The following is a 25,631-nucleotide window of genomic DNA, read 5'->3' as shown; positions in this document are numbered from 1 at the left end:
TTTCACATGATTGCTGCTGTGACGTGGTATCTTGTTTCCAGTAAGTGAGCAGTAAACTGAAGGAGAATGACGTTCTTATCTTGCTGTCGACTTTAACCGGTGGCTACCTTAGCGAGGTGGTAATCCCGGCATTTTTTCTCCCCAGTTGGCCCATTTCTCTAATGGCCCACCAGCGACAAGTGCTAAAGATGGCTTTATAAACGGGCTGACTTAGAAATCCGTGCAGGTCCAGTCAATCGGCACGCAGTTAAACCTGGAGTAAGGGAATGCCAGCGTAAAGTGCTGAATCAGGTGACGTTCAGATTTATGAGCGCGTTATCAGCTGAACATTGCTCAGAGTGTGTTCACATATGTTAGGGCCATTAAAATTTAAATGCTCCGATTCGTTGTAAACAGACTCGGGTGTCCAGCACCAGGTAAGGACAGAGACTGTACGGGGAAATATTATGGGGTTTCAATGAGCCCACTTCTCACGGTGGTATTTTTAGTGTTTGTCCGAGGTCAATACTATTTTTTAAATTGCTCAGCTTTCCGGATGTGCCTTTTTATTTTGCCTCTGTATATATATTTCTTTCAGCAAAGAGTGGGTGCATGTGCCAGCTATAGATATTTTTCGTTGACTTAGACGTGTTCGAGGTCAATTACTGTTACTGACTGAATTGAAGAGTTTGGTTGTGTTCTCTGGCATTAAATAATGACAGGAAGCTATTTAGATGAATAAGTGGCGTCTTTAGCAGCTGGTGTTTAGATAAATGAGTTGGATGCTTGCTAGGAGCAGTTAACATCACGCTGAGTCTTGGCAAGAATGTGGAGAATATGTTTGCTGTCTTAGGGACCGCTGAAACAGATGCGTACAGATAAAATGTTTATATGGCGCGGGGCAGGTGTACGTTTGGAACTTTCTACCTTAAAGGAAAAGAGAAGCAGAGATTTTTATTTTCAATGTGCCAAGTTGCACAGAGCATAAATTCCTGAAAATCAAGAGAGATGTTGCAGGCGGTCGCAGTATTACGTTGCTGAGAGCACGGCTCAGCTGGGATCATGAAGAATATCGGAATAGGATTAAGGGGGCGAATGTCCTGTCATTAATTCAGAATGCCAGCGGCACACTCTGACAAATTAGAGACCCAGTGATTTTAATGTTTAGAGTTTTTTTCTGTCTCTTTTTTGACGAGGAGCAGTTAATAGACTTGAAAAATAAATACGATGTCAGGCAAATTCACCAGTGAATTCGGTGAGGATTTCATATGATTGTGCTGTGATATGGTAGCTTGCTTCCAGTAAGTGAGCAATAAATTCAAGGATAATGGCGCTGTTACCTTGCTGTCGATTTTGACTGATAGGTATATCTGGGAGATGGTAATCACGGTAGAGTTGCGACCTCGATAATTACTCTAATTGTCCAACTGGAGACAACTATCGAAGATGGCTTTATTATCGGACTGACCCTGAGATCAGACCGACTCCAGATATCTGGGGCACAGTTACACCTGCAGAAAGGGAATGTCCAGCAATTAAAATAAAAGATTATTCCAAATGCATTTTCGACCACAGTTCACAGAGATATTTATTCTGCTATCTCTATGCAATAAAGCAATAGTGAACTTTACCCCGAGCTGACGCTGGAGTTTATAATCTGACAATGAATTGGTCACATGGTAAACAAAAAATTAAAGGGACGAAACCAACCGAACCGAACCAGGATGCGGGTTGTGATTCTTCTCTGGAGCAGGGAGAATTTTCGAGAGGAAGATAGTCATTGCATTGTGCACTGAAGTAGTAATTCTGGCTCGAACTACGTGTTAGAAATATTTACTCAAACAAACTTGAGTTTTAGTGCGGCCTAATGCAAGCGTTGCGGAATATTTTGTGGGGTTACGTGCTGAATAGAGTGATGTTTAGCTTTATGATCGCGTTACCAACTGAACATTGCTCAGGGTGAGCTCCCTTACTGTTCGGGATCATAAAATTCAGATGCATCGATTCGCTGAGCGGTTCAGCACCAGCTATGGATAGAGAATGTGCTGGGTGGGCAACGTTATGCTGTTTCAATACGCCCACTTGTCAGGGCAGTGTTTCTCGTGTTTCTATCAGTTCAATATTGCATCTAAAATTGCAGGGCTTTATGGATATGCTGAATATGTTATTTTTAATCTGGCGTGTGTCGTTTTAAAAAAGGACGGAGTGTATCTGGCCGGGATATTTAAAATAAAACTTCCTGAAATAAATGTAATTGGCTTTTGATAAAAATATCGAAATTTACACACAGTGGACACTTTATAATGTACAGTCCCTCCTGTTCCTACTAACGTGGGCACTGAGTGCATGTTTGCGGTTTCTGCTGCTTTTGCCCGTCCTCTTCAATATTCTGCATGCTACACGTTTAGTGAGCTCTTTTGCACACTACTATTGAAATGCATTGTTATCTGAGTAACTGTCGCCTTCCTGTCAGATTGAATCAGGCTGGCCAACCTCCTTGACCTGTGTCGTTAACAAGGAATTTTTACCCACAGAACTGCCTTTCACTGTATTTTTTGTTTGGTTGTTTGCTTGTTTATTTCTCCATTCTCTGTAAAACAAGCCGCTTCTACATGAATATCAAAGGAGATCAGCAGTTTTCTGTGATACTCTAACTACCCCGTCAGGCACCAACAAGCATTCCACTGTCAAAGTCACTTAAATGCTATTTATTTCCTATTCTGATGTTTGATCGGAACAACAACTGAACTTCATGACCATGTTTTTATGCAGTGAGTTGCTTCCGCAGATTTAACTGACTCGCATTAACGAGCTGGTATATAGATTTATGGAGTGTATTTTCCATTTAGACACCTCCTTCCCCATCGTAGGTATGAGCAAGGATGAGATCTGGGCCTAATTATTGCCGAATTCCAACAACAGATTGCTGCTGACAAGTCAGTGGACACATCCGTTTCATGAGGGAGGGGTAATCTAGAAAGAGATCTAAGCTGAGCCAGTGCGCGGCCGCACAAAAACTGAAATATTTCCGCGCACGTAACATTTGTTGCTGCACAGATGGAATTGTGCACAGCTAAAGAGTTTACGAAACATGAAATCTTTTCTTATTGTCTTCTATTTTATTATACCCTTCAACTAATTGTGACGAGAATACACATAGATTAAGATGTTAGCTGTCCTGTGCTGGCACCAGTGGGATCAGCAGTTGGTCTGCCACCTGTCTTCAGGAGAGAGAGAGATAAGGAAAAACAATGGAGCAGCATTTGGAGATGTTAATGAAGGGACGGGAGAGTTTAACGGAAGGAGAGCTGTCAAGATCGGCTCCCCCTTTGAACCCTGAACTGTTTGAAGTGATGGACAGGCGATACCCCAGCAGGGGGATAAAAAGGGACAGGTTCGCTAAGGCAGGACACACACGACACCCCGAGGTAACGAGACGCTGGAAGCGGTGCGTCTCCCACAAGTCGGTGGGAAGTTTTGTCGGTGGGCGCGGGACCAAGCCATAGACGCACAGGGTGGAAAGGCACGATCAGCGGGAACCTGGTGTGTGTCTGCCCTTGCCTGGGTGCCAGGTTCACCGCAGAGAAACGATCGTATCTGGAAACGGAGGGGTCACTGTCGGTGACCTCAGAAGACATCACAAAGGGCTCGCCCGAAAGCTGACTGCGAAGAATATCGAAGGTCTGTGTGGAAGCCGTTTGAATATTCAATCGTTTTGCTCTCTCTCTCCTGCCCCCCACTGTCCATCTCCCACGGCAGTGATTACTGCGAAGTGAACTGAATTCAATTGAGCTGAACTTTGCGTCACTTTGAAACTGGTCATTTACCCCTAGAGGACGATAGAACTTGATTGATCCTGTTATCCTAATTCTGTGTACATGTGTGTTTATCATTGCTGAACTGTTGCATTTATTATCCTTTTGATTAGAATACTGTGTTGCTTATTTCTTTAATAAAACTTTCTTAGTTCTAGTAATCCAGACTCCAACTGAGTGATCCATTTCTGCTGGTTTGGCAACCCAGTTACGGGGTACGTAACATAATAAATAAAATCAAAAGTATGTAACTTTTCAGTTTTAATTCTAAATATTCATAGATGAATATTGCCAAAAACATTGACGCGCATTTGTCAGGCCGTGTAAGTATTGGTTTGTTAGCCACGATTGCCTCACCCTCCTTTCATACAACAGAAAGGTGTTTGGGCATTGCTAGGATATCTTAAGCGAGATTGAGAAATTAATGGATTATTGAAAAGTTGATCTGTAGCAATTTGGCTCTTGAAGGGATTAATGATTTCCTTCAGCTTGCTGGATCAACTCTCTGAACATGTCTTGCGGGAACCGAGGCTGTTGGATTTGTTCTTTGAAACACCGCACTGTCCATTCAGTTCGGAATAAAGAGCAAAATCTTGGTGGGGTGGGGGGTGGTGAAGGCTTTTCTCTGCCCCAGAGATCCCCAGGCAAGTGCATCCAGATGCAGGAGGTGGACACTTTCACTCTCTGAGCTTTAGTGATCCCGGACACATGGAACCAAGGCTTCGCTTTATTTATTCCTTCACTGGTGGGGCCGTCACTCTCTGTCCATCCCCGACTACATTTCAGTAGGTGGTGAAAGGGGATTAATTAGGAAAGCACGCATATTGCCAATTAGAGTGAGGGGAGATATAGCGAGGCGTTGGTTCCATTGTATAGCTGTTGCTAAGAACTAATATGGATCACCGATACAGGAGTAAAAGAGTGGGTGGTTGTTATCTCTGCTGTCGACTTTGACCGGTAGTTATCTCTAATAGAGGGGAACATTCGGAATTTCATATGACTTGGCAATTTGTTTCCAGTAAGTGAGCAGTAAACCGAAGGGGGAGGGCATTCTTGTCTTGCTTTCGACTTTGACGGGTAGTTATCTCGGGGAGATGGTATGCTCCCCAGCTGGCTCATCAATATGACGGTCCAACTGCGGACAATAGTTAAAGATTTACCAGGATGCTGCTTGGTTTAGAGAGTATGCATTATGCTCAAAGATTAACGGAGCTCGGGCTTTGCTCTTTGGAAAGAAGGAGGATGATAAGAGACATGATAGAGGTATGCAAGATAATAAGAGTAATAGATAGAGTGGACAGCCAGCGCCTCTTCCCCAGGGCACCACTGCTCAGTACAAGAAGGCATGGCTTTAAGGTAAGGGGTGGGAAGTTCAAAGGGGATATTAGAAGAAGGTTTTTTACTCAGAGAGTGGTTGGTGCGTGGAATGCACTGCCTGAGTCAGTGGTGGAGGCAGATACACTAGTGAAATTTCAGAGACTGCTAGACAGGTATATGGAGGAATTTAAGGTGGGGGGTTATATGTGAGGCAGGGTCTAAGGGTCGGCACAACATTGTCGGCCGAAGGGCCTGTACTGTGCTGTACTATTCTATTTTCTATATCCTATGTTCTATGATGGCTTGATAAACAGGCTGAACTTGAAATCAGTGCACTCGAGGCAATGGGAACAGAGTTAAATCTGGAGAAAGCCAATGTTCAGTGTTCAAAAGAAAAGGTTAATCCAAATGCATAATACTTCATCAGAGTTCACAGTGCCCTTCCCTCTGCTGTCTCCGTGCGATTATCCCGCAGCGGTCTCTGTCCCAAGCTATCGCTGGGGCTTATAGTCTGACAATAAACTGCTCCCAAAGTAAAGAATGAATCAATGTTATAACACGAACGGAACTGAACCAGGATGTGGGTCACGATTCCTCCCTGAAGCAAATACAATTGAGAAGATTAGAGCTCCTTAGGAAGGAAAGGAGAGAATGAGTTTTCATTCCATCCCACACAAGGAAAGGCTTTGATTAAATGGGCCGTTCCGTGTTTGCAACAGTAGGGATGGACCAGGGGGTTCAGTGTTTGAGAGGTCCCCCTCCCTGTCAGTGGAAATCAAACAGAAACTGGAGATCAGCACTAAACGCGGAAAATGTCTGATGGAAGTTTGTGATTCTGAATGGTTAACTTTGTTCCTCTGCACACAGCTGTTCCTTCACCGCTGAGCGTTTCTTGTAATTCTCGTTTCTTTTTGTTACATTCGCCCCGACATGGCTTAAATCTCCTGGAAATGGACCTGTGCACAGGCACTCTTTTCGTGATAGGTGGTAAGACAGTGAAGAAAGGGCGGGGTTTCCCAGCAAATTATCCTGGTACTAATTTACCCGTTATTCCTGGAAACGTGTTCAGTGCTGTTGTCATTATTTTTACACAACTGGATGATCACAGCGTCGAAGGGCATGATGTATGAGGAGCATTTGGTGGCTTTGGGTCTGTGGTCAAAGGAGTTCAGAGGGACGGCGGCAGATATGTGAGTTAATCTGACCAAATACGAAAAGCCTGGATCTCGTGGACATGGAGATGATGTTTCCATTAATTGGGATCTGAAAGCACTACCTCCGAATAAAGGTTCCCTTTCAAGAAGTCATAGTGTCATAGAAAAGTACAACGCATAAACAGGCCCTTTGGACCATTAAGTCCGCACCGAACCATTAAAACTGCCTCGTCCCTTTGACCTGCACCCGGACCATAGTCATCCATATATCTATCCAATTTTCATTTCAGTATTAAAATCACTTGCAGTTCATTCCACGCTGGCACTACCTTCTGAGTGAACAACTTTACCCTCATGTTCCCTTTAAACATTTCACGTTTCACCCTGAACCCATGATCTCAATGGAAAAAAGACCTGCTTGCACTCACCCCTCCTAATTGTGATTACCTCTATCAAATCTCCCCTTAATCTTCTACATACCAAGGAATGAAGTTCTAACCTAGACATTCTTGCCTTATAACTCAGATCATCTAGACCCAGCAACGTCCTTGCAAATTTTTCTCTGTACTCTTTCAAACTTACTTAAGTATTTTCTCTACGTAGTTCACCAAAAACTGCACCAAATACGTAGTTACAAATCAGGTTTCACAAACATAAAACTTTAACATAACATCCCATCGTCTGCACTGAGTAATTTAGTTGCTGCAGGTCTGTCTACCAAAAATTTTATTTTAGGGTCATAACTACCTGTGCCGCCACTTTCAATTAATTATGGAAATGATGGATCCCTTTGTTCTACAGAACTCCTCATTCCTCAGTCGCCCACTATGACCTACACTGGCTGGTCCTACTGAAGTGCAACACATCGCACTTGTCTGCATTAAATTCCATCTGTTTTTAAGCGCCTTTTTCTTGGTGGTCCAGATCCCGCTGCATTCTCTGATAGTCTGTTCGCTGTTCACTATACCATCTCCCCCGCAAACACTCCCACCGCCCAATCTTGGTGATAGCTGCAAATTTGCCGACCCAGCTAATCACGTTGTCATTCAAATTGTTGATGTAGATGACAAACAACAGCACCGATCCCTACATCACTCCACTAGTCGCAGGCTCCAGTCAGTCAGTCTATCTACCTCCACTCTCCAGCTTCTCCCACAAAGCCAAAATCTAATCTAATTTAATACTCCATCATGAATGTCGTGTGATTGAACCTTCGTCAACAACCTTCCATTCACAACCTTATCAACTGCCTCGTTAAGGTCCATGTAGATCACATCCACTGCCTTGCTTTCATCAACTTTCCTGATAACTGCCTCATAAAACTCTACAAGATTGGGTAGATAAGACACTGAACCATACTGACAATCTCTAATTAGTCGTTGCCTACCCAAATACTCTTATATCGGGTCCCTTCAATACCTTCCAGTAACTTTCTCACTACCAATGTTAGGCACATCGGACTATAACTTCCTGGTTTATTTTGGAACCTTGCTTAAACAGTGGAACAAACTTAACTATCCTCCAATCCACCGTGGCCTCAGCTTCTGCGAGGCTGATTTAACTATCTCGGTTTGGGCCCCTGAAATTTCTCTATTTGCTTCCCAGAGCCTCCGAGGGAACACGTTGTCCGGCGCTGGGGATTTAACCACCCTAATTAGTCTCAAGACAGCAAACACCTCATTGTAATCTGCAGAGTGTCCATGACATCGTTGCTGCTTTGCCTCACTTCTATAGAGTCTGTGTCTATTTTCTTACCAAATACAGATGCAAAATACTCATGTAAGATCGTCCCCATCTCCATTTTTATTTGCATAGATTACTATTCTGATATTTCAGATTATAAATTGTGTTCCTTGCACTTCTTTGAGATGAGAAAAATTTCCTCAGACAAATGTTTGTTCTGTGGAATCTGTTGCCAAGGAGAGCGGTGAGTGCTGTCATTGGGTTCATTTAGACAGAGATTAATATATTCTAGAATGCTAAGTAGCTCTAGGGTTACAGGGAGAGGCAGGAGTTGTTTTTTTTTTTGTACTTCTTTGTTTTGTTAATGTGCTTCATTATTTCTCGGTTAAAGGTAGACTGGCGGTGAGAGTTTTATTGGAACAAAATCCTACAACTGGAAGAAAACCACGACTGCCGATGAGGGAACAGCAACAAGTGAACCAGCCTGAGGACTGAAAGCATCAACTGGAGATCCCTTCTGATTCAGAGTTTCAATTTGTTCAGTCAGGAGGAAGCTTGGTGAGGCTCATTTCCTCAAACACTGATCCTTTAGACATTACATATCTGTACAAAGGAAGATATGAAAAAGTTGGAGTGAGATTGAGTGTACCCATAGCTAGCAGTTATGCCTCTGTCAGATGGACGTGTAATCACTCCAGTCTGCCAATGTGCTGTCAGCAGCTCAGCTCTTTAAGGCCACTCTCATTCCCTCACAGTGTTTACTCATTTCAAGATCTTGCATCATCTCCAGTAGCTTTTGGTCAGGTTCTGCTTATTCTTTGCTTGGCTGTGTTACGTCATGATCATTTCAAAATGCCAAATGAACGGTACTATGCAGTAATGTTTATTGTTCTCTGGTTAAAACATTTCTCTACATTGAAACTACCATAGTCTTCAAATATTAACCATTTTGGGGGATTTCGCATGTTTTACAGTTCATTTCAGAATATAATTTCTTTGGTTTAGATGTGAGATGCAACACATGGTTTCAATTTGATATAAACTTGCCATTTCTATTGTCATCTGTCCTACACAAAATATTATATTGTTTAAAGTTAATCTAGATTTAGAACACTCTTATTCTGAGTGAGGCTGAATGTGATTCGGAACGTGCCTGTGTCAAGGATCGGATGGAGAGATGATACTGGATTTTATGAGAGTGTGAACTGATCTTTACCAGGGCATGTTTTGTCCCTGTCAGGATCGGGATATTGACTGATTTGAGCTGTTTGGACCGAAATTGTCTCCGCAGACCAAAATAAGGACAGGTAGCATACTGTTTGGTATTGTCGTGTTTCCTGAAGGATTTTGAAGAATTAACTAAAGTCGTAAATGAAGTCAGGGCAGTGGATGTCGTACACTGGACATTAGAAAAGCCTTTGACAGGTTGGCGTTGGAGATTAGGTACCATACAGTCCAACGAGAGCTGCTTAAATGGATTCAAAATCAGTTTGAAGGTAGGAAGCAAAGAGTGGTAGTTGAAGTTTCCTCCGCAGAATGGACGCAGAAAACTCATGGAGTGCCACAGGCGTACGATTGTGGACTGATATTTATTATTTTACAGCAAAGATTTGTGTGCGGATCACAAGGCTTGACAAGCAAGTTTGCGGATGACAGAAAATTAAGAGGTACTGTTGATAGTGAAGATTATTGTAGGTTATAGGGATGATAATCAGTTGAGGAAATAGGCGGATGAGTGGTAAATAGATTGCCATGCAAATACGGATCGGTAGTTTTGGCTATCAATCCAACATCGGGCTGTGATAGGGCACTAGGTAGTGTAATGGACAAGAGGGCACTAGGACTACAGGGTGGGGAGAAAGGTGTTCAGCTCACTGGCCTTTACCGGTCGTGGTTACTAGGTACGGAGGTTGTGACATCATGTGCAGCTGCCTTTCGTGAGGATGTGCGTGGAGAACTACATCTCTCTGTGAGTGGATTATGTCTCTCTGTTATATAAAAAGCTATGGTTAAAGTAGAAAGAGTGTAGAGAGGAATTACGATGATGTTGTCAAGAATAAAGGCCTGAGTTACAAGTAGAGGACGGCTAGCCTGAGTCTTTACCCCTTGGAACACAAGAGAATGAGCAGCGACTTTACACAAATGTTTAAAATTATGAGAAGCGGAGATAGGTCAGTGTTCAAAGTCTTTTCCCGAGGTTAGGGGAGAGCAGAACTGGGGAAATAGATTTCGGATGTGAAGGAAAGTTTTAAAAGGGACATGAGCAGCAAAGATTTAATTCAGAGTTTGATGGTTACAGCGCCTACAAAAAGTATACACCCCGCCCCCTTGGAAGTTATCATGTTTTGTTGTTTTACAACATTGAATCATAATGGATTTAATTTGACTTTTATTGAAACTGATCAACAGAAAAAGACTCCTTCTTGACAAAGTGAAAACAGGTCTCTGCAAAGTGATCTAAATTAATTACACATATAAAACAAAAAATAATTGATTGTGTAAGAATTCACACCGTCCAAGTCAGTATTAAGTAGGTGCATCTTTGGCAGCAATTACAGGCTTGAGTCTGTGTCGATAGGCCTCTACCAGCTTTGCACATCCGGACCCTGCAATTTCCTCCCATTCTTCTTTGCAAAACTGCTCATTCTCTGTCATTTTGCATAGAGATCGTGAGTGTACAGCCCTTTTCAAGCCCAACCACAAATTTCAAGTTGCATTGAAGTCTGGACTCTGATTTCACCACTCCAGGACATTGACATTTCTGTTTTTAAGCTACTCCTGTGTATACTTGGCTTTATGCTTGGCGTCAATATCTTGCTGGAAAAGAAACCTTCTGCAAGTCACACTTATCTTGCAGACTGCATCAAGATTTCCCTGTGTTTTGCTGCATTCATTTTACCATCTGCCTGTACAATCCTTTCAGGGCCTGCTGGAGTGAAGCAATCCCACAGCCTGATGCAGCCACCACCATGCCTCTCGGAACGGGCGGTGTGTTACTGATAATCTGCGGTGTTTGGCTTATGCCAAACATAACGTTTAGTCTGATGGCCAAAGAGCTCAATTTTATTTTAATCAGACCATAGAACCTTCTTCCAGCTGACTTCAGAGTCTCCCACGTGCTTTCTGGCAAACTACAGCCGAGATTTCACATGAGTTTTTTTTCAACAGTGGCTTTCTGTTTACGGCTCTCCCATAAAGCTGCGACCGGTGATGCAACTGGACAACAGTTGTATGCGCAGTCTCTCCCATCTCAACCACTGAAGCTGGTAACTCCTTCAGAGTTGTCATAGGTCTCTTGGTGGCCACGCTCACTAGTCCCCTTCTTGTGCGGCCACTCAGTTTTTGAGGACGGTCTGCTCTAGGCATATAGAAACATAGAAACATAGAAAATAGGTGCAGGAGTAGGCCATTCGGCCCTTCGAGCCTGCATCGCCATTTATTATGATCATGGCTGATCATCCAACTCAGAACACCGCCCCAGCCTTCCCTCCATACCCCCTGACCCCCGTAGCCACAAGGGCCATATCTAACTCCCTCTTAAATATAGCCAATGAACTGGCCTCAACTGTTTCCTGTGGCAGAGAATTCCACAGATTCACCACTCTCTGTGTGAAGAAGTTTTTCCTAATCTCGGTCCTAAAAGGCTTCCCCTTTATCCTCAAACTGTGACCCCTCGTTCTGGACTTCCCCAACATCGGGAACAATCTTCCTGCATCTAGCCTGTCCAATCCCTTTAGGATCTTATACGTTTCAATCAGATCCCCCCTCAATCTTCTAAATTCCAACGAGTACAAGCCCAGTTCATCCAGTCTTTCTTCATATGAAAGTCCTGCCATCCCAGGAATCAATCTGGTGAACCTTCTTTGTACTCCCTCTATGGCAAGGATGTCTTTCCTCAGATTAGGGGACCAAAACTGCACACAATACTCCAGGTGTGGTCTCACCAAGGCCTTGTACAACTGCAGTAGTACCTCCCTGCTCCTGTACTCAAATCCTCTCACTATAAATGCCAGCATACCATTCGCCTTTTTCACCGCCTGCTGTACCTGCATGCCCACTTTCAATGACTGGTGTATAATGACACCCAAGTCTCGTTGCACCTCCCCTTTTCCTAATCGGCCACCATTCAGATAATAATCTGTTTTCCTACTTTTGCCACCAAAGTGGATAACTTCACATTTATCCACATTAAATTGCATCTGCCATGAATTTGCCCACTCACCTAACCTATCCAAGTCACCCTGCATCCTCTTAGCATCCTCCTCACAGCTAACACTGCCACCCAGCTTCGTGTCATCCGCAAACTTGGAGATGCTGCATTTAATTCCCTCATCCAAGTCATTAATATATATTGTAAACAACTGGGGTCCCAGCACTGAGCCTTGCGGTACCCCACTAGTCACCGCCTGCCATTCTGAAAAGGTCTATACAGCCGTGCCATATTTTTGTCATTTCTTGGTGATTGACATAACTGCACTCCAAGGAGTATACAGTGACTTAGAAATTGTCTTGAATCTATCTCATGACTTGTACTATTCAATAACCTTTTCATGGAGTTGCTTAGAGTGTTCTTTTCATGATATAGTTTTGCCAGGATACTGACTCACCAGCAATTGTACCTACCAGCTACAGGAATACTTTTACTATATTCAATAGAAACACTTTGACTGCGCACACAACTCCAAAAATAGATCTCTATTTAAGTAATTATGTGACTTCTAAAACCTATTGACTGCATCAGTGATGATTTAGTGTGTCATATTTAAGGGTATGAATACTTATGTAATCAATAATTTTGTGTTTTCTATTTGGAATTAATTTAGTTTACTTTGTAGAGATTCGTTTTCACTTTTACACGGAAGTGTCAATCTCCTGTTGATCAGTGTAAAAATGGCCAACATAAATCAACTCTCATTCAATATTGTAAAACAATAAAACATGAAAACTCCCGGGTGGCGGTGAATACATGTTATGGGCACTGTATGCAGAGTGAGTGACGGAGGCAGTGGATAAGGCAGATACAATAAAAATCAGTTAAGGAGCAATTTGGACGGGTAGATGGAGTGAAGGGACCTTCAGTGATATGGGCCCATCATAGGACATTCGTACCATTTTGGTGGTCACTGTAGTCAGCATGGTCTTGTTGGGCTGAAGAGTCTGTATACGTGCTCTGTTGCTCTATGACTCTGTCAGTATGATGCACTAGATATCACTAGATAGACATACAGACATGGTGTGCAAGTTGATGTTTACGAGCAATGTTTGCTCCCTCGGCCAACTGCTGTTCTGATACAGGGGTGGAGATACTGTAATGTTTGCAAAGTAATCGTATTCTCTCTGACTCACTGTCTGCTTGTTGTGTGTAATTCAGAGCATCGCCAGCAGGTGGAGCTTTCCTGCACCGCGAGCAAAGTATCAACAAGAAGAATCAGAATGGCTGCAGGTATGATCACTGGGATGTTAGCTTCTGTCCTGTTGGTGTGCAATAATTCAGATCAAGCAATTTATTCAGGCGCTAACGGGGCACAGAATAGTTTCATAAAACGGACACATTAATGGCGTCAAATGTGTTAAATATAGTCTCCATATATTGTCTAGCTGTGATGTCGCATTTGGTGATACTTGGATTAATTAAAAGCTCAAAAGTTCAAAGTTCACTGTGAATTTATTAGCAATGTACATATATGTCACCATATACTGCCTTGAGCTTCATTACCTTGCGGACGAGCTAGACAACTGGATATGAAATTGGCTCGTTGGAAGGAATCAGAGGGTTACGAATAGAGTTCTACTCAGATTGGCGGTTTGTCACCAGTGGTGTGGATGGATGCTAAGTCCACTGTTGCTACCTGTATTAATGATTTTGTAGATAAATTTGTCACTGTCATTTGTAAATTTGAGGATAGCATCAAAATTGGTGGTATAATGGACAAAAAAGTTGGCCGAGAGGAATGTGAAAAATGCACCAAGGGATGGGTTCACTTTGTAAAGTTAAACCAGTGCCAGACTGCACTATAAATGTTGTAGAATGGCGAGAGCCAAAGTTTCGGATGCATATTTCCCTGTAACTGTTTCTATACGGAGACAGGGCACAGGACTGATGTCATTAAGATGGAAAGGGTACAGAAACGTTTGTGAAGATATTAACCGGAGTGGGGGTCTTGAGTTATAAGGAGAGGTAGAATAGGCTGGGACTTTTCGCCCTGCAGTAGAGTTAAACGTCTGCCTTGTCTTTGCTGAGCTATATTAAGCTACGATCTGTGTGCCCTTATCTTGGAGAAGGAGCAGGAAAAAGCTTATATCGCCCTTGACCTTTCTGCCAGTGGAGTGGGCTGGGGGTGGGGGGGGGGAGGTTTCAGGTATGTATTTCATCTTGATTACTGTCTAGGTGATTGAGGTGAGCTTATGAAAAATGAAGGCAGAATATGGGCCCGTGGTGAAATGAGAAGTTTAGACAAACTTCTAAAAAGGCACAGTGGAGAGCATCCTGACTGAAGGCATCAGGGTTTGGTATGGAAACACCAATGACCATGAATGGAAAAGCCTGCATAAGCTTTGGCCATCACAAGGAAAACCTTCCCCACCAAGGAAGACTGTCGCAGGAAAGAAGCATCTATCAACATGTAGCCCCACCATCCAGACTATTCTCCTCGTTGCTGCCACCGAACAGGAAGTACAGGAGCCTTTGGTCTCACACTGTCAGGATCAGAAACAGTGATTATCCTTTATCCATCCTGCGCCTGAAACAGTGGAAAAGTTCACTCTCTACAAGACTTAACAGATCACTGAACACAATCTATGAAGGACTAGATGTCTCCTGTTCTCATAACGTTTATTTATTTCTGCATTTATTTATCTGCTATTATATTAACTGCTTGTTTGTTTGGTGTATTTGCAAAGATTGTTGTCTGCACATTGGTTGGCTGTCAGCAATGTTTGCAATTTTAACCATATAACCATATAACAATTACAGCACGGAAATAGGCCGCCTTGGCCCTTCTAGTCCGTGCCGAACTCTTGCCCTATCCTATTTCCACTGACCTGCACTCAGCCCACAACCCTCCATTCCTTTCCTGTCCATATATCTATTCAATTTAACTTTAAACGACAACATAGAACCTGCCTCAACCACTTCTGCTGGAAGCTCATTCCACACAGCTACCACTCTCTGAGTAAAGAAGATCCCCCTCATGTTACCTCTAAACTTTTGTCCTCTAATTCTCAACCCATGCCTGCTTGTTTGAATCTTCCCCACTCTCAATGGAAAAAGTCTAACCACGTCAACTCTATCAATCCCCCTCATAATTTTAAACACCTCTATCAAGTCCCCCCTCAACCTTCTACGCCCCAAAGAATAAAGACCTAACTTGTTCAACCTTTCTCTGTAACTTAGGAGATGAAACCCAGGCAACATTTTAGTAAACCTCCTCTGTACTCTCTCAATTTTATTGACATGTTTCCCATAATTCGGTGACCAGAACTGTACACAATACTCCAGATTTGGCCTTACCAATGCCTTATGCAGATTCAACATTACATCCCAACTCCTATACTCAATACGCTGATTAATAAAGGCCAGCAAACCAAAAGTTTTCTTCACCACCTTATCCACATGAGATTCCATCTTCAGGGAACTATGCACCATTATTCCTAGATCCCTCTGTTCTAAAGAATTCTTTAATGCCCTACCATTTACCATGTACGTCCTATTTTGACTAGTTCTATCAAAATGTAGCACCTCACATTTTTCAGCATTAAACTCCATCTGCCATCTTTCAACCCACTTTTCTAACTGTACTAAATCTCTCTGCAAGTTTTGAAAACCTACTTCATTATCCACAACGCCACCTATCTTAGTATTATCTGCATACTTACTAATCCAATTTACCACCCCATCATCCAGATCATTAATATATATGACAAATAACATTGGACCCAGTACAGATTCCTGAGGCACACAGCTACACACCGTCCTCCAATCTGACACACAGTTATATACCACTATACTCTGGTGTCTCCCATTTAGCCACTGTTGAATCCATTTTACTACTTCCATATTAATGCCCAACGACTGAACCTTCCTAACTAACCTTCCGTGTGGAACCTTGTCAAAGGACTTACTGAAGTCCATATAGACAACATCCACCGCTTTACCCTCGTCAACTTTCCTAGTAACCTCATCAAAAAATTCAATAAGATTTGTCAAACATGACCTTCCACGTACAAATCCATGTTGACTGTTCCTAATCAGACCCTGTCTATCCAGAAAATTATATATACCATCTCTAAGAATACCTTACATCAATTTACCCACCACTGACGTCAAACTCACAGGCCGATAATTGCCAGGTTTAGTTTTAGAGCCTTTTTTAAACAATGGAGCAACATGAGCAATACGCCAATCCTCTGGCAACATCCCCGTTTCAAATGACATTTGAAATATTTTTGTCAGAGCCCCTGTTAGTTCTACACTATCTTCCCTGAAAGTCCTAGGGAATATCTTGTCCGGACCCGGAGACTTACCCACTTTCGTATTCCTTAAAAGTGTCAGTACTTCCTCTTCTTTAATTTCATACTTTCCATAACTACTCTACTTGTTTCCTTTACCTTACACAAATCAATATCCTTCTCCTTAGTGAATACTGAAGAAAAGAAATTGTTCAAAATCTCCCCCATCTCTTTTGGCTCCACACTTAGCCGTGCACACTGATTCTCTAAGGGACCAATTTTATCCCTCGTTATCCTTTTGCTACTAATATAATTGTAGAATCCCTTTCGATTTATTTTAACCTTACTTGCCAAAGCAGCCTCGTATCTTCTTTCAGCTTTTCTAATTTCTTTCCTAAGATTCTTTTTACATTCTTTATATTCCTCGAGCAGCTCATTAACTCCAAGCTGCCTATATTTATTGAAGATCCCTCTCTTTTCCCAAACCAAGTTTCCAATACCCCTTGAAAACCATGGCTCATTCAATCTTTTTACCTCTCCTTTCAACCTAACAGGATCATAAAGATTCTGAACCCTCAAAATTTCACCTTTAAGCGACGTCCAATTCTCTGTTACATCCTTCCCATAAAACATATTTCTCCAGTCCACTCCATCTAAATCCTTTCGCATCTCCTCAAAGTTAGCCTTTCTCCAATCAAAAATCTCAATCCTAAGTCCAGACCTATCCTTCTCCATAATTACACTGAAACTAATTGTATTGTGATCACTGGACCCGAAGTGCTCCCCAACAAATAGCTCCGTCACCTGCCCTGTCTTATTCCCTAACAGGAGATCCAACACTGCCCCTTCTCTAGTTGGTACCTCTATGTCTTGCTTCAAAAAACTATCCTGCACACATTTTACAAACTCCAAACCATCCAGCCCTTTTACAGAATGGGCTTTCCAGCCTATTAGTGGAAAATTAAAGTCTCCCACAATCGCAACCTTGTGCTTACTACAAATATCTGCTATCTCCTTACAAATTTGCTCCTCCAGTTCTCGGTCCGCATTTGGTGGTCTATAATACACCCCTATAAGCGTCACAACACATTTCCTATTCCTCAATTCTACCCTAATAGCCTCCCTAGACGAGTCCACCAATCTATACTGCCAGAGCACCGCTGTTATATAATCTCTGACAAGCAATGCAACACCGTCCCCTCTTGCCCCTCCTATCACACCTGTTGCAACGAAATCCTGAAATATTTAGTTGCCAATCACACCCCTCCTACAACATCATATTTCCAGGTATCTATCCATGTTCTAAGCTAATCCACCTTTCTTACAATGCTCCTAGCATTAAAATAGATGCATTTGAGAAACTCTCCACCTCCCACTCTCTGCTTATCCTTAATTGAGCAAATAACTTTGGTATCTTCTTCTTTTTCCCTTACATCAACCTCCCCTGTCCTAGTCTCCTTAATTTGATTCCCTCCCCGCAACCATTCTAGTTTAAAGTCACCTTAGTAGCCCTCGCAAATATCCCCGCCAGGATATTGGTCCCCCAGTGATTCAAGTGCAACCTGTCCCCTTTGTACAGGTCACACCTGCGCCTAAAGACGTCCCAATAGTCCAAAAACTTGAATCCCCGTCTCTTGCTCCAATCTCTATGCCACGCATTTATCCTCCATCTCATTGCATTCCTACTCTCACTGTCGCGGGGCACAGACAGTAATCCCGAGATTACTACTTTTTCCGTCCTTTTTTTTTAACCCTCTTCTTAACTCCTTATATTCTTCTTTCAGGACATCTTCTCTTTTCCAATCTATGTCATTGGTACCTATATGTACCACGACCTCTGGCTCCTCTCCCTTCCACCTCAAGATCTCTTGGACTCGATCAGATATATCACAGACCCTGGCACCAGGGAGGCAAACTACCATCCGGGTCTCCTGACTTCGTCCACAGAATCGTCTATCTGACCCCCTAACTATTGAGTCCCCTATTACTATTGCCCTCCTCTTCTGTCCCCTACCCTTGTTAGCTACATGGCTGGACTCTGTGCCGGAGGCACGGCCAGTGTTGCTTCCCCCAGGTATGCTGTCCTCCCCACAACAGTACTCAAACATGAGTACCTATTGTCAAGGGGCACAACCACAGGGGTACTCTCTATTGCTTTATCCTTCTTATTCCCCCTCCTAACTTTGAAGCACTTGTCTGCCTCCCGTGGCTCCGGTGTGACCACCTGCCTGTAACTTCTCTCTATCAACTCCTCACTCTCTCTGATAAGACCAAGGTATCGAGCTGCAGCTCCAGTTTCCTAACGCGGTCTCTTAGGGGCTGCATCTCGATGCACCTGCCGCTGATGTGGATGTCCGGGAGGCTTGGAGACTCCACTACCTCCCACATCCGGCACTGAGAAACAAGCTGCCCTCACACTCATACTTCCCCTCTCCTCAAATAACAGTGAAGAAAAAAATGAATAACCGAACCCTTTTCGCTTCGCCCTTTTCTGCCTAAGCCCGCTTAGCTAAAGCCCTTAAGCCTGCACTGTGCTCCCGGCTCACTCCACCGCCCACAAACTCCGCTTCCCACTATATAGAACCAGAGAACCATAGAAACATAGAAACTACAGCACAGAAACAAGCCCTTTGGCCCTTCTTGGCTGTGCCGAACCATTTTCTGCCTAGTCCCACTGACCTGCACACGGAACATATCCCTCCATACACCTCCCATCCATGTATCTGTCCAATTTATTCTTAAATGTTAAAAAAGAACCCGCATTTACCACCTCGTCTGGCAGCTCATTCCATACTCCCACCACTCTCTGTGTGAAGAAGCCCCCCCTAATGTTCCCTTTAAACTTTTCCCCCCTCACCCTTAACCCATGTCCTCTGGTTTTTTCCTCCCCTTGCCTCAGTGGAAATAGCTTGCTTGCATTCACTCTATCTATACCCATCATAATTTTATATACCTCTATCAAATCTCCCCTCATTCTTCTACGCTCCAGGGAATAAAGTCCTAACCTATACAACCTTTCTCTGTAACTGAGTTTCTCAAGTCCCGGCAACATCCTTGTAAACCTTCTCTGCACTCTTTCAACCTTATTTATATCCTTCCTGTAATTTGGTTTCCAAAACTGAACACAATACTCCAGATTCGGCCTCACCAATGCCTTATACAACCTCATCATAACATTCCAGCTCTTATACTCAATACTTCAATTAGTAAAGACCAATGTACCAAAGGCTCTCTTTACGACCCTATCTACCTGTGACGACACTTTTAGGGAATTTTGTATCTGTATTCCCAGATCCCTCTGTTCCACTGCACTCCTCAGTGCCTTACCGTTAACCCTATATGTTCTACGTTGGTTTGTTCTTCCAACGTGCAATACCTCACACTTGTCAGTATTAAACTCCATCTGCCATTTTTCAGCCCATTTTTCCAGCTGGTCCAAGTCCCTCTGCAGGCTCTGAAAACCTTCCTCACTGTCTACTACACCTCCAATCTTTGTATCATCAGCAAACTTGCTGATCCAATTTACCACATTATCATCCAGATCATTGATATAGATGACAAATAACAATGGACCCAGCACTGATCCCGGTGGCACACGACTAGTCACAGGCCTCCACTCAGAGAAGCAATTCTCTACCACCACTCTCTGGCTTCTTCCTTCGAGCCAATGTCTAATCCAATTTACCACCTCTCCATGTATACCTAGCGACTGAATTTTCCTAACTAACCTCCCATGCGGGACCTTGTCAAAGGCCTTACCGAAGTCCATGTAGACAATATCCACTGCCTTCCCTTCATCCACTTTCCTGGTAACCTCCTCGAAAAACCCCAACAGATTGGTCAAACATGACCTACCACGCACAAAGCCATGTTGCCTCTCCCTAATAAGCCCCTGTCTATCCAAACGCTTGTAGATTCTGTCTTAGTACTCCCTCCAATAACTTACCTACTACTGACGTTAACCTCACCGGCCTATAACTTCCCGGATTACTTTTCGATCCTTTTTTAAACAACGGAACAACATGAGCCACTCTGCAATCCTCTGGCACTTCACCTGTAGACAGCGACATTTCAAATATTTCTGCCAGGGCACCCGTAATTTCAACACTAGTCTCCTTCAAGGTCCGAGGGAACACTCTGTCAGGTCCAGGGGATTTATCCACTTTGATTTTCCTCAAGACAGCAAGCACCTCCTCCTTTTCAATCTGTACAGTTTCCATGGTCTCACTACTTGATTCCCTCAATTCCATAGATTTCATGCCAGCTTCCTTAGTAAATACAGACGCAAGAAACTTATTTAAGATCTCCCCCATTTCCTTTGGTTCCGCACAAAGCCGACCACTCTGATCTTCAAGAGGACCAATTTTATCCCTTACAATCCTTTTGCTCTTAACATACTTGTAAAAGCTCTTTGGATTATCCTTCACTTTGACTGCCAAGGCAGCCTCATGTGTTCTTTTTGCCCTCCTGATTTCTTTCTTAAGTATTTTCTTGCACTTCTGATACTCCTCAAGCACCTGATTTACCCCCTGTTTCCTATACATTTCATACAACTCCCTCTTCATCTTTATCAGAGTTGCAATATCCCTTGAGAACCAAGGTTCCTTATTCCTATTCAATTTGCCTTTAATCCTGACAGGAACATACAAATTCTGCACTCTCAAAATTTCCCCTTTGAAGGCTTCCCACCTACCAATCACATCTTTGCCAGAGAACAACCTGTCCCAATCCACGCTTTTTAGATCCTTTCTCATTTCTTCAAATTTGGCCTTCTTCCAGTTCAGAACCTCAACCCTAGGACCAGATCTATCCTTGTCCATGATCAAATTGAAACTAATGGTGTTATGATCACTGGAACCAAAGTGTTCCCCTACACAGACTTCCGTCACTTGCCCTAATTCGTTTCCTAACAGGAGATCCAATATTGCATCCCCTCTAGTTGGTCCCTCTATATACTGATTTAGAAAACTTTCCTGAACACATTTTACAAACTCTAAACCATCTAGACCCCTAACAGTATGGCAGTCCCAATCAATGTATGGAAAATTAAAATCCCCTACCACCACAAATTTATGTTTCCTGCAGTTGCCTGCTATCTCTCTGCAAATTTGCTCTTCCAAGTCTCGTTGACTATTGGGTGGTCTGTAATACAATCCCACTACTGTGGCCATACCTTTCCTGTTTCTCAGCTCCACCCATAAGAACTCAGTAGACAAGCCCTCTAATCTGCCCTGCCTGAGCACTGTTGTAATATTTTCCCCAACAAGCAATGCTACTCCCCCACCTTTCATCCCTCTGCCTCGATCACATCTGAAACATCGGAACCCTGGAATATTAAGCTGCCAGTCCTGCCCCTCCTGTAGCCAAGTTTCAGACTGTGGCTGTGTTCCTTTAAATCTTCCTCGTTTCCCTCCACGACCTCACACACCTGCGGAGTCCTGACTCTCTCGACGCCGATGAAAAAAACCGAAAAGTTTAAAAAAGGCTTCCTCCACACTCACGCTCCGAATCTCAGTCTTCTTTCAACCAATTTTCACTGATTCTATTGTATATCTTTGTTCTACTGTGAATTACTGGTAGTGAATCTACTTCAATAATGAATTTACATTGAACTTTGACGATGGTAAAGGAATAAATTTCGCAGGACTCAGGTCTCACTGATAATGCAGGGTGGCCTTTTAAACAGAAAAGCACTGAGAGTAAATCTCGGTAAAGTTTACAAATCCATATTACGGTGCAGTGAGCGTGAAGGCAGACACCAGAAATTAAAAAGATTATGATTAGTTGACAGGATGGGCTTTTCTCTGTGAGGAGGGTGAAGTAGATTTCTGAGAGGGATTTTGCATCAGTCTGGCCACTGCAGAATTGGACAGCATGGGCCTCAGGATTATGGTCAGTCTGTGACACAGTGGACACAGAGTGTATGGTCTAGCGTATCGGACACGGTGTAATCCAGTGGCTGGTCTGTGTGTAACAAAGAGGACCGGGAGGCATGTGACCCAGGGAGATATTTGCTTGTGGAAGATAATCCCAGTGATATTTCCCGGTATCACCTGCAGTTGTGCCATTAAGATCCCCTGATCTTCGGAGTGTTCAGTTACTGCGTAGCCAGGGATCTTATTACTGTGTCTATCCTGTTCTTTTTCTGGGAGTCGATGTGTCCAGTCACCGGCTTATCGGGTTGGTCACGTGGCAGGAAGTACGGTTCACGTTCACCAGCACAGTACCACTCAAACTCTGGTCAGTCGAAGTCTCCGGTCAATTAATTGCAGCCACCCATTCTGAATCTTTGTTTTGCTCCGCTCTGAATCACTCCACTATAACCTGCAATTCATCTTTAGTCTTAGGTGAGAAATTAAATCGGGTACCGAGAGATCTCAAGAGATATTTTCCAGACCGATCATCGATAGAAGATGATTGGGACAAGGGAAACAAGATAACCAAGCAGGGTCAGATTGAGAGGAATGTCCCAATGGAGTACGGTCCGGCCGCAGAGGATGGGGAGAAAAGTCGGCCCAGAGACAGTGGTGTCAGAGACACTGATCCGGAAGCTGGAACCAGCACAAGTGAGGCGACTGCTTGGCAGCTCAGAAGCTCATTAAACACGGAATTGTCAAGTGTCCGACAAGGAGCAGGTGAGTCAAATATGTGGCTGATGCGTTCACACATTGTGGCAGGGAGGAGGGAACATGTGAGGCCTTCTTGGGGGGATGGCCACAGGGGACAGATAATTGTGCAGCTGTGGTAAATGTGGTGTCGAGGGGCATACGTGAGTGAGAGGAACCCGTTACTCCCATAGCATTGGAGAGGGATGGGAACAGACAAGTCCGGAAAGCGTTTAATTAGAGTAAGGGGAAATATGAAGCTATCAGGCAGGAACTTGGAAGTACAAATTGAGAAGAGGTGTCCTCAGGGAAATGTACGGCAGAAATGTGGCAAATGTTCAGAGGATATTTGCGTGATACTCTGAATAGGTACGTTCTAATGTGACAGGAAAAGGATGGTAGGGTACCGGAACATGCTATACAAAGGCTGTTCAAAATCGAGTCAAGAAGAAAAGAAAAGCTTTCCAAAGGTTCAAAAGATAGGCAATGACGGAGATCTGGAAAATTATAAGGCTAGCAGGAATGAGCTTATGAATGAAATTAGGAGAGCCAGAAAGGACCACGAGAAGGCCTTGGCGAACAGGATTAAGGAAAACTCCAAGGCATTCTACACGTATGTGAAGAGCAAGAGGATAAGCGTGACAGAATAGAACCAATCAATTGTATATGGAACCGGAGGAGATAGCGGAGGTACTTAATAGGTACTTTGTTCCAGTATTCACTACGGAAAAGGCCCTTGGCGATTGTAGGGATGGTTTACAGCGGACTGAAATGCTTGTGTATATAAGCATTAAGAAAGAGAATATGCTTTAACTTTTGGAAAGCATCAAGTTGGATAAATCACCGGGACCGGATGCGAAATACCCCGGTCAGCTCTGGGAGGCGAAGAAAAAATTGCTTAATGATCTTTGCACCATCAAGCTTTGCATCCTCAGAGGTTCTGGAGGATTGGAGGGTTGCAGATGTTGTTCCATTATACAAGAAAGGGAGTAGAGATAGCCCAGGAAATTATAGATCTGTGAGCCTTACTTCAGTGATTGGTAAGTTGATAGAGAAGATCCTGAGAGGCAAGCTTAACGATCATTTGGAGATGCATAATATGATTAGGAATAGCCAGAATGGTTTTGTCAAAGGCAGGTTTTGCCTTACGAGCTTCATTAAATTTTTTGAGGATGTGACTAAACACATTGATGAAGGTGGAACTGTAGATGTAATGTATAATGATTTCAGCAAGGTATTTGTTAAGGCTTATTGAGAAAGTAAAGAGACATGGGATCCAAGGGGACCATGCTTTGTGGATCCAGAATTGGCTTGTCCACAGAAGGGAAAGGGCGGTTGTAGACGCGTCATATTCGGCATGGTGGTTGGTGACCAGTGGTGTGCCTCAGGGACCAGTTCTGGGACCCCTTCTGTTCGTGATTTTTATAAATGCCGTGGATGAGAAAGTGGAGGGATGGGTTAGTAAATTTGTTGATGACACAAAGATTGGGGGTGTTGTGGATAGTGTGGAGATGTTATAGCGGGACATCGATAGGATACAAAACGGGGCTGAGAAGTGGCAGGTGGAGTTCAACCCAGATAAGTGTGCGGTGGTTCATTTTGGTAGATCAAATATGATGGCAGAATATAGCCTTAATGATAAAACTCTTGGCAGTTTGGAGGATCAGAGGGATCTTGGGGTCCAAGTCCATAGGACACTCAAAGCTGCAGCGCAGGTTGACTCTGTGGTTAAGACGGCAAATGGTGTATTGGGCTTCGTCAACTGTGGGATTGAGTTTAGGAGCCGAAAGGTAATGTTACAGCTCCAAGGGACCCTGATCAGACCCCACTTGGAGTTCTGGTCACCTAACTGCAGGAAGGATGTGGAAACTATAGAAAGAGTACAGTGGAGATTTACACCGATGTTTCCGTGTTTGGGGAGCCTTAAGAGAGTCGATTGAGTGAACTTGGCCGTTTCTACTTGAAACGACAGAGGATGAGAGATGGCGTGTTAGAGGTGTATAAGATAATGAGAGGCATTGAACTTATAGATAGTCAGAGGCTTTTTCCCACGGCTGAAATGGCTAACACGAAAGTTTTAAGGTGCTTGGAAGAAGGTACAGAGGGGATGCCAGCGGTAAGCTTTTTTACGCAGAGTGGTGAGTGCGTGGAATGGGCTGCCGGCGACGGTGGTGGAGGTGGATACAATAGGGTCTTCTAAGCGACTCCTGGATAGGTACATGGAGCTTAGAAGAGAGAGGGAATGGGTAAACCTAGGTAATTTCGAAGGTAAGGACATATTCAGCACGGCATTGTCGGCTGAAAGGCTTGTACTGTGCGGTAGGTTTTCTATGATTCTATGAAATGCCGCTGTCCAAATGTAGAGAGTATTTCCTGGATGTGAAGTAAAGGAAATGGAGCAGTCTGGATGAAGAGCGCATTTCCGGGATGTGAACTGAGGGAAATGCAGCCGCCCAATGGCGATAGCATCACCGGGAAGCGAAAATCACTGACAGTCCCAGCATTTATTGTCCACTCTAAATTAAACTGTGTGAGTAGATGCGTTGCAGACTGGTCATGTTATAGTGGTCCTCATTGTAAAGTAATGCCTAGGGCATTCTTGGGTTGGTTTTAAGGCCTTTGTTGGAGAT

General features: G+C 43.5%; 1 protein-coding gene across 1 annotated transcript in view; it reads left to right on the top strand.

Annotated features, from left to right (window-relative positions):
• The window catches only part of LOC140208050 (NACHT, LRR and PYD domains-containing protein 6-like), a 67,521-nt gene that overhangs the window by 26,247 nt on the left and 15,643 nt on the right, over nucleotides 1-25,631 (top strand). The window contains exons 6-7 of the mRNA XM_072276577.1: nucleotides 13,320-13,391; nucleotides 22,744-22,962. Coding sequence (XP_072132678.1) covers nucleotides 13,320-13,391; nucleotides 22,744-22,962 — 291 coding nt within the window. The remainder of the gene's footprint in view (nucleotides 1-13,319; nucleotides 13,392-22,743; nucleotides 22,963-25,631) is intronic.

Source organism: Mobula birostris, chromosome 13 (genome assembly GCF_030028105.1).
Source record: "Mobula birostris isolate sMobBir1 chromosome 13, sMobBir1.hap1, whole genome shotgun sequence".
NCBI classification, from domain to species: Eukaryota; Metazoa; Chordata; class Chondrichthyes; order Myliobatiformes; family Myliobatidae; genus Mobula; species Mobula birostris.
Note: the sequence above shows the minus strand (reverse complement) of the source record. Positions and strands in the feature narration are given on the sequence as shown.